The following is a 17,651-nucleotide window of genomic DNA, read 5'->3' as shown; positions in this document are numbered from 1 at the left end:
GGCCCTAGCGTTTGAGGGAAAGCAGGAGAAACGGAAGAAGAAAGATCTCTCCAAGATCAAGTGCTTCCACTGTGGGGAGCTGGGTCATTATGCGACCCAGTTTCTGAGGAAGAAGACTTAGGGAGAGTCTTCCGAGACTAAGGCAACGTTAGCACGGGCAGAGAAGGAAGTTTTGACAGATGATGACTGTGCCATGAGTGCACATGTGCCACTTGAGCAGAAGTGGGGAGACATCGCGCTGTAGTTAGGCGAACTACAGGCGATGAGGGGCAGGATCCTCGGTTACCCAGCCTCTTGGATTAGACCTTGCTACGGGAGCCTCGGCGAGGAGTAGCAGGACTGGATGAGATGGGTAGAGACGGATGCGGATGGAGCAGCAGAGAGAGCTACAGTGCAGGAGTCCCGAGACAGCGCGAGGCTAGCAGGCTACAGTAGTGCGAGAGGCACAGGAATGTTGCACCAGTGCAGAATGGCACAGAGAGGGGTGCAATGGTGCGAGATGCAGGGAGTTGTTGCAGCAGCGTAGAGGTCAGAGAGGGAGCACTTGTCAGCAACAAAGGGAGCTTCAACATCAGGAGGGTCTCTAGCCCAACAGAGAGGTCAGAGTTGGGAGATCAGTTACTTACTTCTTAGTAACTGAGTTGTAGTGCAACATTGGGCAGCACGATGCAGCATGATGAGAGGAGGTGCAGTGCTGGGAGAAAGGACCAGTAGCAGCATGGATGCAGAGGGAGTTGTTGTACAGATGCAGCAGTGGCAGTGGAAGAACCATTGGCAGCAGTGCAGAGGATGTTGGGCAGGAAGGCCTAGCATCAGCATAGGGACCGATGTTGAATGATCAAAGTAATACTCAGTGAGGAGTGTTGCTAGAACACAATCCTCGCTAAGAGGGATTGTTGATTCATCGGATGTGCTCTAGCCATGAAATTTGGTGGAGAGGTTGGGGCACATGAGATCTCCAATACCCAGAAAAGGTTTGGGCATATTCTAAACAGTTCAGGAGATATTAAAATAGTTAATATTTTAATGGAGTCATAAAATATTAATGTGTATTAATATGAAACTATTTTAGAATGGTCCAAAAGACATGGATCAAGCCAGATCTTAATATTAACTGTTGATTAGGGATTTAATCTCGACCGTTGATATGTCAACGAGAAAAGTATAAGAGGAGGCTTGATGGTCACTTGGGAATACACCACAGTGATCAATCATTCTATTCTCTAGAGCGAGGTTTGCTAAGAGAGATAGAATTAGTGATCGAGAGCTGCAACTGAGGGGCATTGAGTACAGAGAGACAGAGAGGCAGAGATAGTGTTGGGAGAGCAGCACAGTAGCCGGGGAGAGTGACACAGAGCCAGCCAGGGCTCACGCAGAGGGCCAGAGGGCTGACTCAGGGCCTCCTAAGGCTGACGTAGACCCATCTGGGGTGACACAGGGCCAGCGCTGGGTAGAGAGGGGTTGACATAGTCCAGAGAGAGGCTGATGCTGGGTTTTTTGAGGCAGATTTGTGTTGAGTAGCTGCCAAAAGGATTATCTAGGGTTTCAGCCAGAAGATTTGTCAGAAACTGAGAGGTATTACTGCCAAGGAAATTCTCTATTGGGTAGGCCAGTTTCAGCACCCAGATTGTACTCTGATATTGCTTAATAAGAAAACCCTCAGATCGCTGCATCGGTTTTCCCACATTGGGTTTTTCCAGGGACATTAGTCCAAAAATAATGGTGTCATATGGTGTGTTTGTTTCTGCTTCTTTTAGTTGCCGATCTGTAATATGTTGAGCATGCACTAGTGTCTATTTTCAGTATTTGCATTGTAGATAACTTGTTAAGAAAAATAACAAGTAGGTAGGAATAAATCAGATAAAGTGCATGGAGGGTTTCTAACTAAGTAAACTTAGAAACTTCAATAGCTTGAAGTATGAAGGCATACTTGTCTGCTACCCTAATGGTATGACATTAACCCTAATCATAAGATTACTTCTTGATTAAGTGACTATCTCCTAGTTTGATCTTGACAAGGCTTTGATAGCTATAACTTCTATGATGACTTAACAACGTAGTAAATTTGACAACGTGATAAAAAATGGATGCCTTGACTTGTTGGTGTTAGGACTCCGATGAAAATGATTGTATATTGTGATAGAGATGTGACGTTGTGACGATGACCCTTGAAGTATGAAGGCACACTTGTCGGCTACCCTAATTGTATGACATTAACCCTTGATGAGTGATTGATGACATGTTCAAATATGAGGTGCTTTAGGATCTAGACCCTGATCACGTACTGGAAAGGGTCGAGTGAGGCCTCGGACCCTGATCACACACCAAGTAGGGTGGAATGAGATCCTATTCAACATCTAGACTTGATTACCAACTAGGAAGGGGTTGAGTGAGGTCTTGGCCCAGAGCGCTCACCAGGAAGGGTGAGTGAGTGCTTGCTAGTTGAGTGTCTCAGCATTTTGGCCTAGGTAGAGGCCATGGGGACCAATCACTCTTATGGAGTGAGTCCTGATATGTTGATGACATTACCATGGGGACCAATCACTCTTAAGGAGCGAGTCTTGATACGCTGATGGAATTGCCATGGGTTTGGTACTGCCCTAGATATGGCTAGTAGCGGATGCTGATGATAGATGATGATGCTGGTAATGATGGATAACCTTTTCTTTATAGAAATTTGTTCAATTTGAAAACATCTATGATAGTGATTATGAATACCTCCCTAGTTAAGAGGGAGTGTTGAATTTGTAAATGTGCTTGGTCTTTATAATGTACATTTGGTCACTTGATGTAATTGTTTTTATCATTGTAAAGCATATTTATAAATGCTCGAGTCAAAGGAAAGTTATTTTAAGTTAGAGTCCTACTGCGACTTTTTATAGATGAAAATTTGAATTTTTGAAATGTAAATTTTGGCTCCAAAAGTGACAAGTTGGCTTCCTTCCAAGTCAAGTTGGCCCTGCCCAAGAGACATGTTCATTCACCCAAGACATAATTCTATGTAAAGGCAACTCAACCTCCTCCATTTGGGCATTCACATTCTCTCACATAAGACAATTTTTGGGCAAGCAAGCGAAGCACAAGAAGGATGAAGGAGGCCGAATTTGCATTTTCCTAGGGCAATTGTTGCAAGGGGCTGAAATTTTTGGGTTACTAGGGCAACTATTGCAGGGCCAAAATTTTTGGGCAACTGGCTATTGCAAGAAGGCCGAAATTCTGGGTTAGACAAGCAGAGCTAATTGCAGGAAGGGTGAAATTCTAGGTTAGACAAGCAAAGCCAATTGTAGGATCAGATTGGGTGACTTGACTTGGAGGAGAAGGCCAAGTTTGACCATAGGTCTAAGTGTATCTCTCATTGAACAAGAATACTTTCTCTATTGAAAAGCTTGCTGGGTTTTTCCCCATTATGGGTTTTCCCATTGTAAATCTTGTTTTCTTTTGTGTGTTGTGATCTCTACTGTTCTACTATTCTTTATGGTTGAATTTCTGAATTGTAATTGTTGAATGATATATTGGAATAAGTTAAAAGAAGATCTACATGAAAATTAATTATCAGAATTTCAGAAATATTGTGTTCACCCTAATTGCACTAAGAAAATCGACAAATGGCACATAGTCATTGGCTAGTAGTGGCTATGAGGGGTTGTTGGCTGGTTGGGTGGAAGAGATGGTGGGAGAAAAATTTCTCATATGGGATCACCCACTTTTGGTGGGTAACAAGTCTTAGTCCAGTGGGACCTCCCTTGAGGCCTTAGGGTTATAGGAGGGGCTTGGAAAACCTGGATTGAGAAAGTGTGTTCATGTCTAACTTGTCATTGGTTCATTGAGATTTGGAACTCAGTTATCCACAACCTTGAGTATGGCCGTGAAACATTTCCCTAGAGGTTGATGTACTAAAAGAATGAAAAAGCATATTATGGCCATAATGAAAGAAAAAGAAGAAAATCAAAATGCAAAGGATGGCCAAGACATAAGTTAGTGCGTGGGCAAAAGCCTAGCATGTGTTCTACCCTCCTCATTAGTCATTACCTGATTCCTAAGCACTTGATGCTCCATTACATCAAAAGGAACCCTTGCATGTTCCAACCCTGATGAGCGATAAGTTGCCTCATCTTAAGGGGTAAAACTAAATGCTACATCATAAAGAGCAAGCTCTAACCCTTGAGCTATGCACCATAATACAAAGCATTATCAAGAAGAAGTAAAAAGCATAGTAGAGGGGTGGAAAAAGTAGGACGAGTAGGGTAACTCATTCCTCCACGATGGCTACCTCCATTTACATCTATATACTTAGGATGTGGACTCTCATCAGTTGGTTCCCTTGACCATGGCACTTGGCCATGAAGCCTTTCCCTTTCCATTGCCACTCATGTACACTAACACCTATTGATTGAGGGGTTGACCTTGAGGGATGGAAGCACCTATTGGGTTGACCATTAGCATATAAGTTTTTGTAGCATTAGATGGTGTTCTAGTTTCAAACTTTGTGGAGAGGCTAAAACATATGAGATCTCCAAAACCCAGAAATAGTTTTTGGAAATTCCACCTAGAGATAACCCAATTAAATTAATTGGCCATCATTTAAAATTTTCCTAAGTCTAACTTAGGAAAACTAGTTAATTAATAGGAATTAATTGAGAAAGGTGAGAATTCTCTAGAAACTCACATGGATCGACTTAGAGATGATCTCAGCCATCGATTAAGATTTAATCTTGGCTGTTGGAGTCTCAACTAGAGATTATAAGAGGAGGTTGATGGGGTTGATGGAGAACAAATCAGTGAGACACATAAAGTGAGAACCACTAGTGCAATTTCGTTGGGAGGTTGAGCTATCCAACGTCAGAGGTTGAGCAAAGGAAGAGAGTTCGAGCCAGAAGGCACGTGGAGGGGCAGAGAACAATTAATTTGGAGGAAGTATTCTAGTTTTGGTGAGCAACTGTTAATCAAGGTTTTCATTGATGTCAATATGACATTGGCCGAGATGGTAAATATTCTTGAGATGCTTGATTCCAGATGATGTCATGACTCTTGTTTGACAAGGATGCCATCAATTAATATGTCAAGCCACTAGTGAAGAAATCTTGAGAAGTGCCAATTGCCAAATGCCAATCATGTGCCTTATTTGATGATCTAGACCTTAACCCTTGATGACATATGGAGGACTACACTTGATGAATGAACACACTTGATGAGGTCTTGATAACATGGTTGGAAGACTGGATGATGACGTGGAAGATCTCATTTGATGGTTGGAAGACTACCTTGGAACTTTCCTAATGATGTTGCCTATGACATATCACTGCACCATTATATGATGACACGGGATGATACACTCATTGTTGGATACTATCATGATGACATGGATGTCCTACATGATCCTATGATGATGAAGAAGCCAAACATGGAGAGTTCATACTGTCCCAAACATTCCTCATGTTGTCCCAAACTTTTTATGCATAAAATTTAAGGACAGTCACAAAGAAAAATTATGCTTTGCCACCTTAGAGGCATCTTTTCTCAATGGGACCTAGACCATCTTAAAGAGGATTTTTTCCTGTTTCTAATGAGCTCTTACTTGCCCCGAAACTCCTAGTTGTTGCTGAGAAAATGAATTTTTAAGTCGAGAAATAGATATTTTAATGCAAGCCGACATGAGCCGACTCATGCAGCTTGACCTCTCACTAAAGTGGTGTGTCTCCTCATTCTAGCCATTAGATTTCGGTGATCTTTTCTAAGATTTAGCACAAAATTTGGACAAGAATAACAGAAACAAATAAGAGGCCGAGGATGACATTGAAGTTTATTGTTTGGGCAACTTTTTAAGGAAGATGAGGAGGAATACATTACAGTAGACCACATTACAGCAGATTACATTACAACAAACCAGTGACTGTGTTTTTGAGGCTTGGTTTTTGTGACAAGTGTGTTGGTAACTTTGCCTGTGGATGACAGTCTTTTGTGGAGGGCTCAAAACAGTTGCAAAAGGCTCGGACAAGTGTTTTTTGTGGTGATTTTTGAGACCCATACTTATGCTATCACAGAACTCGCACCTAGACAGAGTGTTGACTTGAGGCCAGAACTGTGGAGGACTGTCATCTATTAAAGCCTGAAACAAGACAATAGTGGAAAGCTACCAGTGGAGGAAAGCTTGTTAAGAACTTACCGATGCTAGATTGAAGACAATCCTGGAACAAATTGAAGGTATTTTTGGGCTCATTTGGAAGACATCTTGAAAATATCCTTGGAGCTGAAGTGTGGAGAAGACTTGGAAACACTTGGTTGCAGAATTTGAAGAGGCTATTAAAGAAGGGCATTGAGTAGCCTTAGAAGAGAATTTAAGGAACACCTTAAAGACTATACAAAGAGATATTGTACCCGATCTTGAAGCATTTGGAGGAACTGTTGTGAAGACTCCTTGAGGTATCTTGGTTGAAGTGTCTTGGAAGCCATTATTGGGACAACTCTTGGAAAATCTTTTGTGGAGACCTAAATCTTTTGAAGCCTTGAAGAAGAGTTTGCAGTAGTCCTTGTACTTGAAGCTGTTTTGAAGACCTTGTGCAGAACTTGTGCAATTGATTGAGGACTTATAAGACACCCTTGGTTGGAGAATTCTTGGGACAGCCTTTTTACGACATCTTGTTGAGAAGCCTTAATGAATACCATGATGCATTAGTCATCATGAGGTGACTTTGGAGAATGCGTTTGGGTAAGATGAAGAGAAGTGGTGGGTAAGATGAAGAGAAGTGGTGACATCTTCTAAGAGATCAAGGTTGTCATTGATGATGTAACGTGGAGACCAAAGTGAAGACTAAGCGAAGATTGACAGGGCTTGTTGAAGAAGACATTGGGAGCTGTGAAGTATAACCAAATACATCTTGACGAAGTAAAATGAGGTTGCAGCCCAAGAGGCTGGGGCCTCGAAAAGACAAGGTTGGTGCCTTGGAAGATAGGGTTGGAGCCCTAGAGGATCGAAGTCCTCAAGAAAACAGGTCGGAGCCTAAACCAGATATAGGGTTGGAGCCTTTGAGGTTGGTGCCTCAAAATTGACAAGGTTGGAGCCCTGGAAGTCCAAGTCGGTGCTTGGCAAAATACAGGTTGGAGCCTGGGAGATTGAAGATTGGAGTCTTCATCTAGGGTTGGAGCCCTATACTATTATTGTACTTGATTTATTGTAAAGAAGAAATTAATAAAAATATTTACTCTATTATTGTTCATTTTGTGTTCTAAATATAAGTGATCTAACTAGTAAAAATAACAATTGAAAAGAAACACTGATTCACCCCCCCTCTTAGTATTTCCAACAACAACAAGTGACAAAATATTCCACAGAGAGGTTGCATAGAGGTCTGCACAGGCAGCTTCATAGGCAGTTTGATTTAGCTGTGGGGAAGATCAATTCAGCATCCAGAGGCTGAGAAAATTTTCTAGAGTGTCGAAGAGTCACTTCCAGCAACAGAGACAAGTAAGAAGACTTGTTGTGAGGGTGTTTCCAGCGACACGTGTGTGGGACTTGTGCAGAAACAATGCAGAAAGGTCTGCGCAGAAGTTGGTGACTAGCCTTCAGAGGGAGCCAATAGTCGAGATTGTCAATGGAAAGAGAGAGAAATTCTCTCTAATATTTTTGTTCGATTTCTTGCTGTGGATTGCCAGTATTTCGACATCCATATTGCACTCAGAATTTCACTGTTGCAAAATAATAAAACCCTCAGCAGCTGCACCGATTTTCCCACATTGGCTTTTTTTGGGGACAATTGTCCAAAAATAATTGTGACATTTTTATGTGTGTGTGCTAGCATATTTCTCAGTTTCCAACATTTTATTTTCCGCAGTATATTTATGGTGAAAAATTGTAGTGTGGTTTATTTGATATTTTCTGTAGAAAATAAACTGGATAATTAATTTACAGTTAGAAGAATAAATTTCCAGTTGCTACAGTTAGACTTGTAAATTTTCACATAGCCACTTCTATCAAGGTAGGGAACACCTTTACAGGACTTGGTCTAGGCCAAGACTAGATTTTCTAGCTATTACCTCACCTTCAGGGGCCTTTTGAAGGTAAGAGAGGCATTGGCTAGCATGGTATAAGTGAATCATGGCAGCTATTAAAGGATAGGGCTGAAATGACATCTGAAAGGGAAGATTTTCAAGAGGTGGAGGACATAGTTCTTGATGGTTAATTTTGGATAGGTGTGAGGAATGTTTTGCAGTTCACCAAACCCATTATAAAAATATATATTATGTAAAATTTGCTCCTGATTCGCTCCTGACCTGAAAGCTTCTGAAAATTGTTGTTCCCACTCTTGCTCCTGCTTCTGCTTCCACTTCCGCTTCTGCTTCCAAGCAGCCTTGGATAAGCCATTATCATCGATTATTTCGTAACCCTAGGTCATAAGTGCCTTTCATAGGCCTCTTGAAGAGTGTGCTAGTCCTTTCCCTATTGGATTGAGCCTTGTCCTTAGTTTGAGTGCCCTTATTGAGCTTACCCATCTGTCACCTTTAAACCATAGCCTTAGAATACCTATAGGTGACTTATCCCGAGAAGCCTCCCTTGTGGCGAAAATCTTCTAAAGAGCAAGAGGTGGAGTGTTGTGGTGATAGTGGGCCTTCAACTCATTGTTGTCCCTTGGTGTAGTTCTTGTCTTGTGAGGCATCTCACATGACCTAGAATACCAAGAGTAGAAGAACTAGAATACCGAACACTGCTCCATTCTACAAGTTATTGTTGGTAGAATGAGTGAGCTACTTTTGAAATAAATCCTTCGGCCTTTACTTGATCTTTTGTAAATCATTTTTTGTTGATATAAGCTGTATCTTCAAAAGAGAAAGTTAGCTACAAAATTAAAATTTAAAAGAATCAAAGCTTTGTCAGATAACATCACAACTCTAGTGGTGGAGCAGAACAACTGTACATGTTTGGCTGACAAAGGAATACAAAAATGCTTGGAATTGAATGCAGAATGCTTTATAATTGAAATGATACATATCTATCAAAATTGGAGGATCAAATGCATTAATGGTTGCTCCTAATGGTTGGTCTCATAAATATTGCTCAAGGATGCTTAGTCCCCCGATCCTTGGAATCAGGCTTGCTAGTGTATTGTCTTGGTCCAATTTGATCATTGGTGTGGAACCTAGTTGACCTGGTCAACTTTGATCACCCAAGTGGCCCAACACTCTGGCGGCCAGTCTTCTACTGTATAAGATGTCGCTGATGTGGGCTGATTAGTTGTCACTGTGGTGGTATGCTGAACCACATGCTAATTTGTTGGCTGAGTTGGCATGCATATGTATTAGGCAGTGGTTGCATTGGAAGGGTCAAACACAATGAAGGGCATGTGCTGGTCACGTACCAAGGTAGCGTGACGAGCACTGGTGAAAATTGATTGTGCAGTTTCTCTAGCCTGCTAAAACTGAAAGAGATCTAATGTGGGCCAAAAGCATTCTGATAAAAATTCAGTGTGCTGTTTCTCTGGCCTGTTAAAAACTCAAAGATATCTGATGTAGGCAAAAACCATTCTGATGCACAAATCATCACTGGTTGCAGCCACTTGGAGGAGTTCTTGGGTAGAGGTTTTTCTCCCTGTCAGCGGCATATTGAGTTATGGATTCGTTCTGCTAAACAATGCTTAGGAAAATGTTTCCTCATTTATTATGACCGTCTTTCTTGACATTTGTTCCCCTATCACAGTTAATTTTGGGTTTGCTAGTTAAATCAAGTGGTTTAAACAAGTGGCTGAAGTTATTGATACCAGAATTAAATCCTAAATCTAGGTAACATAGTCTTTCAAAAGGTTGATCATTCATAGATTTTGATGTTCATTGTGTGGCGCCTGTTATGAGCTGTCATGATTTTTGTTTTTTTTGCCTGTGCTGCCAAATTTTAGTTTAATTTTGCTGTATATAAAGACTGATGCTAGAGGAAAGAAGTGGAGTTTTCTATAATTGTGACATCTGGTGGTTTTGCAGGTTGGAAAAAACCTTTTTGAAGCTTCTTCCTGGAATGATGTCTCCTACATCTTTTCTGCCCCTTTTTCCTGCTCTCATTGATTTACCAAGTGAGTTTTTGTTCTCAATTGTGTCTGCAATATTTTATTGCCATTATGATTAAGTAAAAATAATGCAAGTGTAAGACTAAAATTTAATATGTAGCATGAAATTTAGTGTATTGTGTTTACAAATTATGCATGATGAAATTAGAGTAGCGATAATGTCTTACATCTAGCATTTGGTTGGGAAACACAGGTCATTCTTGACATATTTTCCTGGGTGCATTCTTGACATGCTATTTGGTTTTATGCAAGATGTGGCATCAAAAGTTCAAACTTTCAAAGAGCTTATGTGTGCCTTGAATGAAATCTGGATGGCATGACAATTCAGTATATACTTGTGCTTGTTAGTTATATTTTACTGAATAGTTCCTGAAGTGAAAATATGATAGGCAGTTATTGTCTGGTCTTTTGATTTTCATATTAATTAATTTCTTATAGAGTTTTTTCTTCCTGGAATATAAGCAGCACTAGTACTGGCCTTAGAAAGATTGGGACAGGGCTCAGGATCACTAGTCGGAAATAATGCAGCTTCCATTCAAAAAAGTCAAACCCCCGAGGCAGGTTTCCGCATTTGTAGAATGACAAACTCAGATTTAATTGTAATATTTTCCTTATATAGGACTAGTTTTTGATGTTTTTTAATTTCTAATATGCAGAATTTGCTACAACTTATGGATGAAGCTTATACTGGTTCCACCATTGTGGATCGGGGTGGGGATTCTGGAGATGAGAATATTGGATCTAGGGATGATGTGGAAGCTTTATTTCTTGATCTTCTAAAGGATGAGAATGATGGTTTAACAGTAAGTTTTTCTTTTATTTTTCTCATTGTGTGTGTATCATGTTTGCCTGGTAAAATTGCATAGTGCTGTCAACTGAATTGAAGGAACTAAAATTTGTTTTCAGCTTATGTTGGATGTTAATGAAATGTTAACCGCTATAGATGAAAGGTGTTTGCGTCTTGGCACAGTTTATTAAAATTATTTCTCTGGACAGCAGAAAACATGTCTGTTGCTTCAGGTGTGCCATATGAAAGTGACTGATGATGTGCCTTCAGAAATATTATGCTTGTTCCTTGTATATTTTATTTTACAATACTTTGTTCGCTAGTTGAATATGTCTATGCACTTGTAACTTAAATAATATCTCACTCAAAGTCAGCTTGAGCTTTATATGAACATGCCTTCCTTTCAGAGCAGTGGTCATTGCTTGCACTCAGACATGGATGCATGCAGCATGAGAGAGCGATTTTAGATGATTGTGCTTAAGCTTTAGGTTTGTATATGGGCTAAAGTTTGTAACATTGGTGTTTGAAAACCACACTGAAAAAGCATGCTTAAAATTTTGTGATAGTGATGTGTAACTCTTCATCAGTAATTTAATATGTTATGCACTAAACATGAATGTGTTCTATTCATTCTTTCATGGCAACTGCATGAGCTCTTTTCACTGGTACTCCATGAAGTTTGAACTATTAAACCACAGTTCCTAAAACAAGATACATTAAATATATATGAATACAGGTCCATTTAAGACCCATCGAAACCCATGTTTTCCATATTAATGGAAGAAGGAAAAGCCGGAAAGTAGCACTAATTAAAAGCTAACATGATACAATTTACAAAAGACAATAAATGTCTGAAGTTGAACAAAGATACCCCATCTTAATCATGAACTACAAAAGCAAAATCCACATCATTAGTAAATAGAGACACTACCTAACGAGCAACGGATTTGATGTTTCTATACAGTAGCCCTTAGTTTACTCGCCTCAAAGGAGAACTTTTCTGTATCCAAGAATATAGATAGGTATTAATATTTGGTGAATATCAACCAGAAACAACCTAAAATGATGGTTAGAAATAAGGTAATTGCAGATGCTTTTCTTTATTATGCATGTACATTACCTTAATACAAGGGAATTTAATGGAGAAAACAAATAAAGGATATTTGGAAGATAATAATGCCAGTAATTAATGACAGAACACGGATAAAACTCAATGGAATAATGATACTATAGTGTCTAAAGTTTAAACACTTTGTTATAATGATACTAAAGCAATCTTAAGTGTGTACTCCCTGAATTTTAAAATACAAAAATTCCATAGTCATCTAGTAGAAAGTTGTCAATGTAGAAATCATATATCATAAGATATGATACTTTTATTAATGTTCGACGAATGACTACAAAAGTAGGTAATGGGACTGAAGAGTACAACTTGTATGCATTTAATGTGGGAGTGCAAGTGCAACTCTTAGAAAATGCTGAAAATAATATAAAGAAAGAAACCTACATAAGTATAACATCATAACATATGTAGAAAAAACTGAGAATGGTACGATGATACAAAATACTAAATGAATTTGTCCAATATTGGAAAGGTGGACAACTCAAGAACCTGTCAAGAGAGAGACTGTGTGAGAGAGATATTGGATGATGAGGTTGGTGATGTCAAGGTCTCTTGAGTTTGATGGCAAGGGGGGTGAATAGGGCACTAACTCGCTGTCAGAATCCTTTCAAACCGTTGGTGGGTTCGGCTATATGATCGTAGGGGAATGTATGAGTGAGGGAAACTCCTAGTTTTTGAGGTCGAAAGAAGGAAACTCCAAGTGGATCTTTGGCTTCTCCTCTAGCACTAGGAGGTAGTCTAACATGCAGAGGCACTCCACATTGGATTCATTTGGAGCTGATATTTCTAAATGCATTGAGAATGTGTGGCCTAATGTATGGTTCGACGCCTTTGAGCCCGTCTTTGTAACATTGATTGGTCTCCCAGAGGGGGAGATCGAGGAGAAACCCGGGGTCTCACCATTCTACTATTTGGTACATTTTGGGACTATGCTTGTTGCTAGTTGCTTTGGTTTGACGAATCAATAGGGAAGTATGAGGTGATCGACTTGTCATCCCAGGGCAAGGCATGGCATGTAGAAGTCGAGATCTGTGGGTGAAGGTCTCTTTGATGAAGAGGGATAAGCATCTTTCATCTTTGTGTTGGAAGAAAGTAGAGAGGGAGCCCCTTGAGTCCCTATAGCAGGGTTGCAGGGGAGCGCCCCCCCCCCCCCCCCCCCCCCCCCCCCCACCCCCTTGCTCCCGCTCCCAATTTGCGCTCCGAGCAGGAGCGCGCTCCCTAAAAAAAACTCTCCCTACCTTTTTAGGAGTGTTTAGCCTTTTTTTGCAATTTTTTTTCAAAAAAACAAATAAGTTTTGAGTGGGGCAGCTTAATGATCAAGCCTATGGCCCTAGTATTGATATGCAATTCATGGTAATGTTAAATTCTTAAAGTAGAAGTGACATTCTCCTTAATCTTCATTTTCATCCTTTTACTTAAATTTTTAACATTGCCATGAAATGACTCAGGATGTTTGAGAGTGGTTCCGACCTCACTGGATTTCATATGGAGAAAGTAGAGTTTTAGATTTCATTCAAAATCCAACAGACTTATCAGTTTTTCAGGATTTCAGGATTGGGGGATTGCAATGTTTCCATTGAATTTTGTAATGTATTAGGGTATGGAGCTTGTATTTAATCAAGAGCACCAATCCCTCTATGTACCTTGATGTTAGTGACGTTGGTTGTCGAACTCCTTTATCATAACCCTCCTAAAAATGTACGCATCACTTAAACAAAATCTTGACTTGACATGCTATGCTTTTTCTATCTTATGTTAGTGCTTAGAGGGTGATATTAATGACAAAGATCCCTATACAGATCCATAGGTAATGACAAAGATACCTCTGGATATTAATGCTTAGAGGGTGATATTAATGACAAAGATCCTGATTTTCCAACAAGACTAAAAAATTAGACATTTCTCGTGGTGGCAAGAGGCCCAAACATAAGCAATAGATAATAGATTTACTTGTCTTTTCTAGTTTCTAGTAGTTTTTATAACTATTGATTCTTTCACATTTATTATGATATTTTTTTAAACAATATATGACAATTTAAGTTTGAAGTTTGAAGTTGGCAATTATATCTCATTAGTAATGAATTATGAATATGATGCTTCATGAAAGTTGAAAATTGTTTCATTTCATTTCATTTTATAACATTTCATTTCATGTGAGATATTAGTTGTTGTAATGGTTACACTTAGCTTACAAGTACAACTGTGGTGATCAATGATGATAAATGTTATATATTGAATTTTTAAAGCTTGAAACTTTAAGATTGATGAATCATGAGACTCAATATGTTGTATGTTACTATGTTACTAACCTGTGGACATGGTTGATGAAGATTATAACTTCTAAATGATTGTTGTTATATGGTTCAATCTATGTTTTTAATGTTTTTTATATCTAATTCATCATTCTACATGTTTTTGTTGACATATATGCATAAAAATATAAAAAAAAAAAAAAAAATATATATTATATAAAAAACGCTCCGAGATTCACTCCCAAACAGGGAGCTTTTGAAAATGTTGCTCCCGCTCCCCGTTTTCGCTCCTGCTCCCAAGTTACCCTGCCCTATAGAGATAGTAATAGTGTCCTTTAATCTCAGAGTATGGGGGACACCTAAAAATGAGGAGCATCTCTATCTCTAGCTCCTTAAGGTGGAACTTGGTAGATCCCATCAAATCGTGGTATATGTTGATCTGTCTCTATTTGAAGTCAATGGGAGCTAACCTATAGCTACCCCAAAGGGCTTATGAGCAAGTAAATTCAATGCCTACATTTGTAGGGGGGCAAATGATAATGCCATCTTGTAGCTTCAAAAAGTGCTCTAGGTAGGACATCTTCAAGCCAGAGGCTCGTCGAAGGTGAGATCCAGATGACTTGATTGTATAGTCTATAGATATTCTCTCTTATATCCTAATTTAGTACCTACCTAGTTGGCAAGAGATGGTTTGACACCTCAAGGGAGAATTCAAACTAGGGAAGGAATTCTAGGGAGATAGTAATTGACTGGAGAAGTTGAGACACCTTTAAGAGCCAAGCTCATGCTCGACTTGAGGGAGGATTTGAAGCAAGAACCTTTGATGAGAAAAGTGTAAGGTAGTGGCATCTCTCTCTCCTGGTGGCAGATTATTTGAGAGATCAAACCCTATGAAGGAAGAGACCAAGTTAAAAATGACATCGAGGCGAAAAGGGTGGATGCTAAACTCTTCTCGAATGATAGGCTGCAGAATCATACGCTTATAGTGAATGATGCGCCTGAGAAGCAAGGTCTGTACTCTCTCCAACCTAGTTTAGTTTGTATGTAACATATTAGGTCCCTAGATATTGGAGTATAGAGAACTGTGGGAAGCACTATCTCTTGATGAGGGTAGGGAACCATACACTTCACTTAGTCAAGGTTGGAGGGCTTGTCATAGACCAAATATAACCGTGGACTATGACATAACAAAAAGCATGAAACCACATAGACAAGGAGTTTGATATAATAAATAGATTGAATAGTCAAGGAATGTGAATAATAAAAACAATAAGGCCATTTAATTTATAGAAAAATTCCCCTTGGGATTTTGTAGTGACCTTTGGGTTGTGACATTATATTTAATATAATATTAGTCATTACTACCAAATAATTAACAAAGTTTACATAATAATATGTATATAATTTTTTAACACAAAATATGCAAACCAACAAGGACACAATCCATTGGAGGAACAAAGAAGGGGAAATAGGTATTTTTCACTAGGAATACTTGACAAATTAGCAAATCTAAAAAGAGATTGCCAATTGAAACCTAATACCATTACCTCTTAAGAACAAACTAGAAGGCATATTGATAAGCTTTTTTTCTAAACCTTACAAGTATAATGAACAAGTTTTGATGGTAGTAAATAAAGTAATAAATATGGAAACAATTATTTTTTGTAGAATGCATCATCAAGTAACATGGCGGAAAAATTGTAGTTTGGAATTTTCTCCAAATCGTGCCTGTTACCCACCACCAGTGGGTGACTCCTATCGGAGAAATTTTCTCCTAGATTTGTCTTCAACTGGTAGCCAACAACCCCTTACAACCACCAGATAGCTTGATGTGCCACCATTCTCCGCTACTTGAGCCAACCGTTGTGTGCTCTCGCCCATGTGTTGTGATCGTATGTTTGAAGGTGGGCCTTCTAACCCTAAAGGCATGACTTTTCATTATGTAATTGGGTGTTTATGCTTGCTTCTCCTGGGCACATTTGGACATGGATTAGTGCGGGAATTTGGCAGAAAGAATGGGCTTGGATTGTACTTGTTAGTGTCAGTCTTTGAAGCCTTCCACCAGTGATCAAACATGCTCTTACAAATTGACTTTAGGGTGTCAAGGTCAAATTTTGTCATTTCAGTGAGTCTTCAAGTAAAATTTGGTTACTAGGTATTAGGTCTAGGGTTGTTTTCACTCCTTCCAAAGTCTTCCAAGTATGTCACCATTGAGCTTAGTGTACCATCATTCAAAGAGTTGTCATCATCATTTCAGGTTCCAATGGGTCATTTTACACCTTGTTTGTGCTTCAGTTGTACTTGGGTAAGCCTCATTTCCCTCTCCTAGGGTTTTGAAGGTAATTTTTCTTGGATGGCCAAATGATCAACAAAACTTGTGTCTTGATGTTCATACACCTTCCCCTATCCCTAATATACCTTAAACAATTCCCATCACTTATATCCCTCAAATTCATCATTTTCCCACAAACCCTAGTTAATTGCTACAATTTGACAATCCCTAGTTGATTGCTACAATTTGACAATTTTCTAGGCCAGGCCTGTGTTTTGACCTTTTGGACCCCTTCCCCTCACTCAATCTTTGAAATTCCACTTTCCCCTGATTCCTAACATCCATCCCTACTTCCTAAAATTTTCTCAAGAATTTAGAAGCCCCTTATCCCTATCGTGACCCTTCATTTCCACAAATCCCCTGTTCGACACATCGGGATAGGTTTTCTTCAAACTATGTTTTTGAGCAAGAAAAGATGAATTTGACAAAAGTGAGAGAGGTTTTTGTCCATCATTGACCCAAGAAGAAAAACCTCTTTCTAGTTTTTACACAGGTTTCATGGTTTGGGAGAAATGTCGAGAACATCATTGAACTCAGGAGGATTGATGCACTTTCGGAGTGACCTTGGGAAAATTAAGATTTCACCTAGTTGGGATGTTCTAATGATTTTCTTGATGATTTAAATGATGTCTAGACAGAGAGAGCTTTCCAATGATCTATCATGAGCTCAATTTGGAGTTGAGGAAGACCTTCAAAAGTTGACTGCAACAACACTCTGCATTCAGGCAGTCTCATTCTACACATTTTGACCAGTCTTGGGAGATTTGACTTTTGACAGGGCAAATGAGCTCCAAATTGAAAAATTCAAGATGTTTTGGAAAGTAGACTCGACAAGCTTTCCAACGAGCTATCACACGCCCAATTTGGACACAGGGAAGGCCTTCAAAAGTTGTCTGCAAAAAGGCGCTGCGCATTAAAGAGGTGCTGCACATCAGGTAGTTTTCTCTAGTGTAAATTTACACTGGCGCTGCGCATCAGAGAGGCGCTGCGCATTGGGTTCAAGGCGCTACGCATTGGCTAGTAACGCCTCAAAACCCTCAAATTTCACCTCTAATCACTCTCATTGTTGCATTTCTCCTCCAAGCCAGTAAGTAAACTCTCTTTTGAT

At 39.5% G+C, this 17,651-nt stretch overlaps 1 protein-coding gene across 1 annotated transcript in view; it reads left to right on the top strand.

The window, feature by feature from the left end:
• The window catches only part of LOC149251691 (AP-5 complex subunit zeta-1), a 515,410-nt gene that overhangs the window by 128,558 nt on the left and 369,201 nt on the right, over nt 1-17,651 (top strand). The window contains exons 6-8 of the mRNA XM_089459526.1: nt 9,967-10,055; nt 10,515-10,606; nt 10,706-10,852. Coding sequence (XP_089315652.1) covers nt 9,967-10,055; nt 10,515-10,606; nt 10,706-10,852 — 328 coding nt within the window. The remainder of the gene's footprint in view (nt 1-9,966; nt 10,056-10,514; nt 10,607-10,705; nt 10,853-17,651) is intronic.

This window comes from Pinus tabuliformis, chromosome 7 (assembly GCF_031772625.1).
Source record: "Pinus tabuliformis cultivar Carrire ecotype Pingquan chromosome 7, CPIR1, whole genome shotgun sequence".
Classification (NCBI taxonomy): Eukaryota; Viridiplantae; Streptophyta; class Pinopsida; order Pinales; family Pinaceae; genus Pinus; species Pinus tabuliformis.
The sequence above is the reverse complement of the archived record's forward strand: the minus strand, read 5'-3'. Positions and strand labels throughout refer to the sequence as shown.